Source organism: Etheostoma cragini, chromosome 22 (assembly GCF_013103735.1).
Source record: "Etheostoma cragini isolate CJK2018 chromosome 22, CSU_Ecrag_1.0, whole genome shotgun sequence".
NCBI classification, from domain to species: domain Eukaryota; kingdom Metazoa; phylum Chordata; class Actinopteri; order Perciformes; family Percidae; genus Etheostoma; species Etheostoma cragini.
In genome coordinates, this window is record NC_048428.1 from 10384809 (window position 1) to 10392847 (window position 8039).

General features: G+C 39.2%; 2 protein-coding genes across 3 annotated transcripts in view; both read left to right on the top strand.

The window, feature by feature from the left end:
• tnfrsf11a (tumor necrosis factor receptor superfamily, member 11a, NFKB activator) overlaps positions 1 to 865 on the top strand; it is an 11928-nt gene extending 11063 nt beyond the window's left edge. Inside the window, exon 10 of one of the 2 annotated variants that reach the window (XM_034861594.1) lies at positions 309 to 865. In XM_034861594.1, coding sequence (XP_034717485.1) covers positions 309 to 592 — 284 coding nt within the window. In that variant the 3' untranslated portion in view covers positions 593 to 865. The remainder of the gene's footprint in view (positions 1 to 308) is intronic. The other variant, XM_034861595.1, reaches the window with a different exon arrangement.
• A 3195-nt stretch (positions 866 to 4060) lies between these two features.
• On the top strand, positions 4061 to 7966 carry si:dkey-73n8.3 (uncharacterized protein LOC100150965 homolog). The gene is made up of 7 exons (XM_034861596.1): positions 4061 to 4260; positions 4659 to 4774; positions 5190 to 5345; positions 5430 to 5534; positions 5851 to 6060; positions 6749 to 6941; positions 7496 to 7966. Exons 1-7 carry the CDS (start codon positions 4247 to 4249, stop codon positions 7596 to 7598), a joined length of 897 nt encoding a protein of 298 aa, XP_034717487.1. The 5' UTR covers positions 4061 to 4246; the 3' UTR covers positions 7599 to 7966.
• Positions 7967 to 8039: the final 73 nt, after the last annotated feature.

Below are 8039 nucleotides of genomic sequence, written 5' to 3' on the forward strand. Positions count from 1 at the left end.
TTGTCATCCGAGGTCAGCTGAGATATAGTCCCTTTTCACTGACATCATGAACAGGGGAAGCTCAGATGCCCGTAGGTTGAAGGGAAAAAATTGTCTTACACAATTTCATTTATCAATATGGTGTCATTCCACTTGTCATTTGCTATACCAGAGTGGGAAATGTTGATTAATTTGTCATGTCACCATGGCTTTTGTCACTCTAGCCCACTGGTGGCATTTTAAGTATGTACTGGGCGAATTTCTTTGACCACTCTTGTGTTTTCTACTTCTCACAGTCTCTTCTTTTCCTCCCACATTTTTCCTTCCAGGTCAGGTGTCTGGGAACCACAACAAAACCTTCATCTCCAGCGGTCAGGTGATGAACTTTAGTGGGGATGTCATCGTCGTCCATGTCAGCCAGACGTCTCTTGGCAGTGACGGGGCAGAGCAAGACGATGCGTTTGGGAGACCTGTCCAAGAAGAGTCCAATGAGACAGCCCCATTTTTCCAAAACAGCCTGAGGTTACAAATGGACTCCATTTGCCAAAGCACCTTACAAGATAATACACTGCTGGTCAAGGGAATGGTGGAAGCGTGTCCTCTGGGAAAGTGAAAAGTGACTAATGGCTGTTTATGACATACTTTTTCAAATCATTTTTTTTACTCTGTTGTTTTCATATATTACACACTACGGGCCAAAATACACACACTCACAAACAACACATAGACACCAATTAATGGCGAGATGTCAGAGCGATGGGGCTGCCCAATGACAACAGCTGGAGGTTTGGTGCCTTGCTCCTGGGCAAGCCAAGTCCTCATGGACCCCTACATTACAGTACAGTGACCATCTCAAAAAGCCACAGTTTGACAATGTAAAAATGACCTCCGATCATTTCTGTTGGGGGACTTAATCCTCAGAAGGACTTTTTTTGTGTTACTACATTTCTGTTCATATTTTGAAAAACAACAAAAGAAAACCGATTAACATTTGTACCAAGATATGTAAGGTGATTACATATCTTAGCTCCCAATTACTTAAAAATACCTGAATAAACCAAAAAAACAAAAACTAATTTGTCTACCATACCAGCTTTGTGTACAAAAACAAGAAAAGGGAGGCTTTTAATTAATAGAGCAATATCTGAGAGCTACTTTTAGGCATGTGAAGCTATCTGTCAATTATCTATCTATGCCTTCATCATTTGTTTGGAATGTAATCTTTTATAACTTCTCCATTTTAACACATTAGTCAATGCTTCTTGCCTCAGGCATCTCTAAAGTGCCTTTTTTTCATTTTCCATTGGAAGGCTGCATGTTTTTTCAAATGGAAACTCCCTCCATTCCAGACAATGATGGGGATTTTGTTGGGAATTGGATGTGAATTGAGACTTCAGACTAGAAGAACGTTGCGTTTTATATTGTTGGGAATTGCAGCTGGGTCTTGATATGAAGGAGTTAGTATCTTTTTTGACTAGCCCAGGTTAAAGTCTGTACTCTCCTGCTTTTTATCGCTTGTAAATTTGACATTTGGAGGAATTCAAGAGTTTCCTTACATAACACAATATCCACCATGTGGAAATAATTGTGTTTGGTCTTATAAAATCATGCCATGGAAGTACATATTTTTTTTGTGAGAAAATTCAATCTACAAGCTACATTAAGCTCTGGCATTTCACTGAGTGATTGTTCCTTTTTATGGTTGGCAGGGTTTAACAAAAGCTAATTTACAGTAAAGAGACGCATCCAGTTTTGGTATGATGATGTATGCTTTATCCCATATGTAGACTTTTATATTTCTTCAAATTGCACCACAAATGCAGTGTGTGTCTAAGAAAAAAATGCTATGCATTTGATAAGCTATTTTATTACTGGTTTATTTTGTTTCATAATGTTTTAATATGCAAGTCTTAATGAAGAAAAGTAAAATGTCAACCTGTTTATATTTTAATTCCTTTTACAAAGTAGATTGTTTATTTTCAGAAGATGTGATCGTTTGTAAAATTTGTAAAACAAGATTGAACATCGTGCGTCCTCTCATTTGATTTGAGGTGTGGATGTGGAGCCATGAACAGAAGGCAAAACACACTGTCGGAGTTGTAAGTTAAAACCTCAACATAAGTATGCAGCCTTACAATAATGTACATATCAATTGAACCTATTGCAGTGAATGACCGAAAGACTATTTTGATTGAAATTAAATATGTTTTGCAACTAATCCCTTTAGGGATTGCTGCTATCCTACATTCTGTGGTTTCTCTCTGACAACTTTTCCTATTCTGGGTTTGACAAATTACAATGAACGAGTCATTTATCTCTTCAAGATAATCTATAATCTTTGTGAAAGAAGCTATGCTAATTACACATGTGGCAAGGTTTCTCTGTCTTTGTCCCTGTGTTGACAGGCAGCCTTTCATCAGGCCTGTGGATGGCGAGCAGCTGTGAGGGGAAACGAAGCTAGCAGTCAGACCAGCTAGCGTCACAGAGAGACCACATGAGAGAAGCTGGCAGAACTCATTTAGGCCTGGTTTGGGTCAGGCGTGTGTGTGTGTTTGTGTGTGTTTGTGTGTGTGTGTGTGTGTGTCTCTCTCTCTCTCTCTCTCTCTCTCTCTCTCTCTCACACACTCTCTCTCTCCCTCTCTGTCTCAGTTTATTTTATGGTAGTTTGTAATAACAGGAAGTTATGACTAACTTTCACATGGTTTACATGATACCTGGCTACCCTGCCAACACAGAACCTGACTGTAGATCGGATTTGTTTTGACTTTTTTTCCCCCATTTGACTGATAATATGTAGGATGTCCTAAAAATTCTTCATGTTGCTACAGTCCGCCCCCTAGTGGTAAATCTAAGTGAAGATGACAAAAAGAGAAAACATCTTAAGTTAATATGTAAATTCTGAAAATTAAATATAATTTTATGCATTCTTTTATAAGCAGTTCCTACACTGGCTTTTGTTGAGTGGCTGTTACTCAGGAGGAAGAGCAGGTTATTGTTTAATCAAAGGTTGACAGTTTGGTCCTTCCTCCTCCTCTCCACGTGACAAACCCAAGTTTGAGTTGCTTCCGATGGGCAGGCCACTGCCTTGCATGGCAGCTTCACCCCCATCAATGTATTAATGTGTGTGTGAACAGATGAATGAGAGGAAAATTGTAAAAAACTTTGTCCAGTAAAGTAGCAAGGCGCTATTGGAGTGCAGTCCATTTTCTAGAGATGGTCTGTGGTTTCATAATAATACAAACCTAAGGTCCATTTACCAAAACACATAGATTTTTTAAAATGCTAATAATAGAGCCCCCTGAAGAAAGGTAATGCTCCAGGTCCAGCGTTTACACTCATCAGCAATTATACCAGCCTTACATCCAGCCAGGTGATCTTAGATCTTCCTGTGGAAAGCACCAGAAAATCCACAGTGGTGAAATGCTGAAATTACAGTCGGCTCACCTGTGGATCCAGGTTTTCAATTTCACCTGCAATGACTCTTCAGCATAGAAACTAAGATAAGATTGGTGTTGTTTCCACAAAAGGTAATTTTTCATTCAGCAGATGCAGTTTCTAGTTACTTCACAGATAAAACAATTTGCATGCAAGGTATATGAGGAGCTTAAAAAGGTCAAATCAAACTTCCAAAATCTATAGAAAGTAATTTTACTTAGAAACACCTGGATCATAACCTTAAAATTAAACATTTTGAAAGATTGTTAATCATTTTTTGATGTGTACTTTTCTTTGAGTTATAACTTCTTCTCAAGTAAAAGATCTGAATATTTTCTATTATTTTTTACTGAGACACTCAAATGATACTTTTCCATTATATTTTTACTTGTTTTTTGTCAGAATACAGTGGGGAGAACAAGTAAACGTACATGTGACTTTACACAAGCTTCTGTTTCAAAAGTTAAGCAATACATATATTTATATATATCTGTAACTTAATACACAAACAGTTCTCCGTTATTCATACTTTTTGAAATTTAACAGTACTTCATGTGATTGCTCAACATTAACTCAATTAGACACTCTGGCAAATGGATTAGTTACATTGACAGACTTTTAACAGAGGGGGGTTTGTTTAAAATTATGACATCCCAATGCACTCTCAACTAAATAAGAGGCAAATAAGTATGCTGTATGCACTTTTTATTTCTCCTTTCTCCATCATCCTGATGTGAAAGACGTCTCTGGACCTGAGTCTTGAAATAGCATAGGTAAAATAAGGAGCCACCTAAATTTTAGGAGGGACAATTTAGTGTCACCAGCTACAGAAATGCAAGCAGTCAGGTAAGAAACTTCTCATGAAGCCAAAAAATATATTCACAAGTCGCTTTTATTTTCCTGATTTGGGTGATTTGGGGTTTCAGGTCAGTTCAGACAGACGCTGAAATGGCAAATGAAGTTGCCAGGTCAGGTCAACGCCTGTGACTTACAACTTTATTTTACCCACTGACTGTTGTTTTTTGACATTTACTGTTTGCCTTAGGTGGTAAACCTCACCCACCTTGTAATTTAGATACTATAAGTTTAAATAAACATGTCACATAAACAATCATTTATTTCTCTTCACTTTTCTTTCTAGTTTTTTAATTCTGTTCTGTAAAAATGGGATTTCGCCCTACTGCTTGGTGTCAAGCCTATTAATATTTCTCTTATCATTTATACTGTCTTGCCTCATTCCTCAGGTCTCTGTTTATCCCCAAGTGGTCTTCAGACGTGCGTCTAGAAGGGAAGACAGCTATAATAACGGGGGCTAATGTTGGAATAGGCAAAGAGACAGCGAAAGACCTGGCCGGCAGAGGCAAGCAAGCAGAACTGCACATTTAAAGACAAATGAGTACTACGATGACTTATAGGCTCAGTTTTATTTTTTACTGCTGTGTGACACAGAGTGTCTGTGTAAACATATCTTAAAGCTTAGCAACTCATAAAAGAATAACAAGTATAATGAGGTGGCTCAAGTATCAATATAGTAACTAACAAATTAAATAATGCTTACAATAATATAAATCAATGCCGGTTTTAATAAAATACTGCTTAAATCAAATGACTAGAGCCAAGAACTGGAACTCCTAGTTCCTGCTACACTATATATTGATATATGAACACTGAGACAACAATACTTGTTTAAAAGTAAGCGCAAACCCACCTCACTATGTTCAAATTTCAACATGATTGTACATGCAAGCTCCATTAAGAGGTATTAATCTCCTTAGGTGCACGGGTGATTTTGGCATGCAGAGACATGGCAAAAGGAGAGCAAGCTGTTTGTGACATCATGAGGGAGGTGGAGGGAGCCAACGTAGTCGCCAGGCAACTGGATCTAGCTGACACCAAATCGATTTGCCAGTTTGCTGAGAATATCTACAACAGTGAGTGGCATGCGCACACGCACACTACAGAATACAGCATACATTTTACAAAAAGTATGGCAGGTAACATGTGGTGTTTTCTAGCTGAGAAGACTCTTCACTACCTGATCAACAATGCAGGGGTGGCTATGTGCCCTTACGCCACCACTGTGGATGGCTTTGAGATGCAGTTTGGAGTCAATCACTTAGGTATGAGATTAAAATATAGAGGAAACACACTTTTGGGATTGCACTTGTGTTAAATTAATGGTGGGGATGTTTGTTGAATTTTGAGGGCCTGTCATTTATTAAAGTAAAACTACTTTAATTGGTATAGGCCCCTGGCAGTGGCCCTCACTCCTTTTTTTTTTAGCAATGAAGTATCAGCTCATTTGGGTGTCTTTGTTCTTATCTCTGATTGGATGAACAGTGAGCCAATCTCTAAAGCCTTTGTGAATTTCTTATTTTCTCTTGCTCCAAACTGCTTGTCTTTCTCTTTTCTAACCCCCACTGTCTCCCTCTTCAGGTCATTTCTTTCTGACCTTTCTGTTACTGGATTTGCTGAAGCACTCAGCCCCATCCCGGGTCATTAACTTGTCCTCTGTAGCTCACCACATGGGCAAGATCCAGTTTGATGACCTGAGTGGTGAGAACAACTACCACCCTGTCAAGGCCTACGCACAGAGCAAGCTGGCCAACATCCTGTTTACCAGAGAGCTGGCCAAAAGGACTGAGGGTAGGGTGTGTGTTTGTGGAAGAGATAGCAACATTATGCGCCATGTATGTTTGCAGGGGCGTAGCACAAAATTCTGGACCCTGTAGAAAGACATTTTCGATGGGTCCCTTCGATCCACAGCTATTCATTCTAGCATCTTTATGGGCACTTTGTACTTGAGGGCCCTGATACTCAGTCCTATTTTACCTCCCAGTCCGACGCCCCTGTGTATTTGTCTTATGTCTCTTTTTGTGCCTCCCTGTCTCTGTCCCTGTGCGTAAAAAGGGATTCACATGTCTTGCCAGTGTGAAAGTCTCATGCCTCAACCACAACCGCTCTGGGCAAGATACAGTGCAAGGAGAGACTTGTTTGTAAAAAACAAAACACATCATTGCACCACTGATCACTCTTTGTTTCTCTCACTATCAATGTAATCATTTCTACAGAGATGATATGAATGAAAAATTACATTTGTAAATGTCTGCTTTCATGATATAAAACATAATGTGATGACTTTATTCATAAAGCTAGAGTTAATAAACCCAGATCACGATATTGAGCTGGTCAGTACATTCACGCAACATGCCATTTGTGTTTGGCTAGTATTAGGTTATGTCAAGGGTTTCTCCATTTTAGTTTGACCTAGGAAACTTCACTGCTGGGAAAGTGGTCAACCTATTTGAACCTTAATGCAGCCCTTTGTCTACAGCTCTAGGTGTGATGGTCATATCTGTGGACCCCGGCATGGTAAACACTGAAATAACAAGGCACCTGAGGCGTCCTCTTGTGGGCATACTCAAGATGTTCAGTTCCTTGCTCAAGACCCCGGCAGAGGGGGCCTACACCACCATCTACTGCACCGTCACTCCTGAGAACCAGCTGCTCACTGGAGGATACTACAAGTAAGTCTGGACTGCTATCGCACTAGCAGCAATACTCGAGATCAATCAATTGAAAATAACCAAACCAACCACTTAACAAGCCTTCTTAAGAAGTATAAAGCCAGCAAAGGCAGCATTAAAACACACGCAATAAAAAAACAGGATGCCATTGTTTCTATACAGGCACATAATGTTTGAAATTGTAGTTGTCATTAACATATTTAGTCACAAGTAACAACATTAATAGTAAATCTTACCTTCTTAGGATGTGTTGGTCAGCAGGACACTTGCAGAGAACTACACCACCAGAAAGTCTTTTTATAAGGTGGCCTAATCCGCTACATGACAGCTACATCTAAAAGCGATCATAGCTACTGAAAGGCCATACACTGAATGCACAAAATGTACACTTCTCATGAGACACGGTTTAATTGAATCCCTGTGGAAGCCATCATTTAGCATTGAAATTAATATTCATCCCTAATTCTTTATTATTTCTATTTTAAAATGTACTTACTAAAATTTTGCATGTACAAAACAGGTCATTACATGCCTTTTCTTTCCATTCCCTGCAGGGACTGTGCCAGTGCAGAGAGTTCCAGAGCCGGTCAGGATGATGGCACTGCCTTAAAGCTGTGGGCTGTGAGCTGCCACCTGCTCGGCATCTGCTGGAAATAAACTAACTTTTAAATATGATCTCCTGTATGATGTGAAGCATTAGACATACAGTGATAGACTTGGTACTACAAATATTATGCTAATGCTAGATTTACTCAATGCTGAACATGTAGGTGTTGGACAAGAAATGTGTAAGTAGCCAAGCTAAACAAGAAGATACTAATACAAGCCTAATCTTACCATTACCATTCCCGTTCCAAGCACCCTTCTAGTTGTAACAGGAGTGTAATAGTGTTAGACTGTTTGTGCGGGCTGAGGTGCTAATTGGTTGGAGAAATAAATGTCCGTAGATACTGATAATAAAAGCATATCACTGATACTCCAAATAGCCAATTTTTTTGTTTTGGCTCCAAGTTATCAGTGTGTTATGTTATATGAGCTTCAGGATGGTGATGTCATGAAACAATATACAGTGGGTACGGAAAGTATTCAGACCCCTTT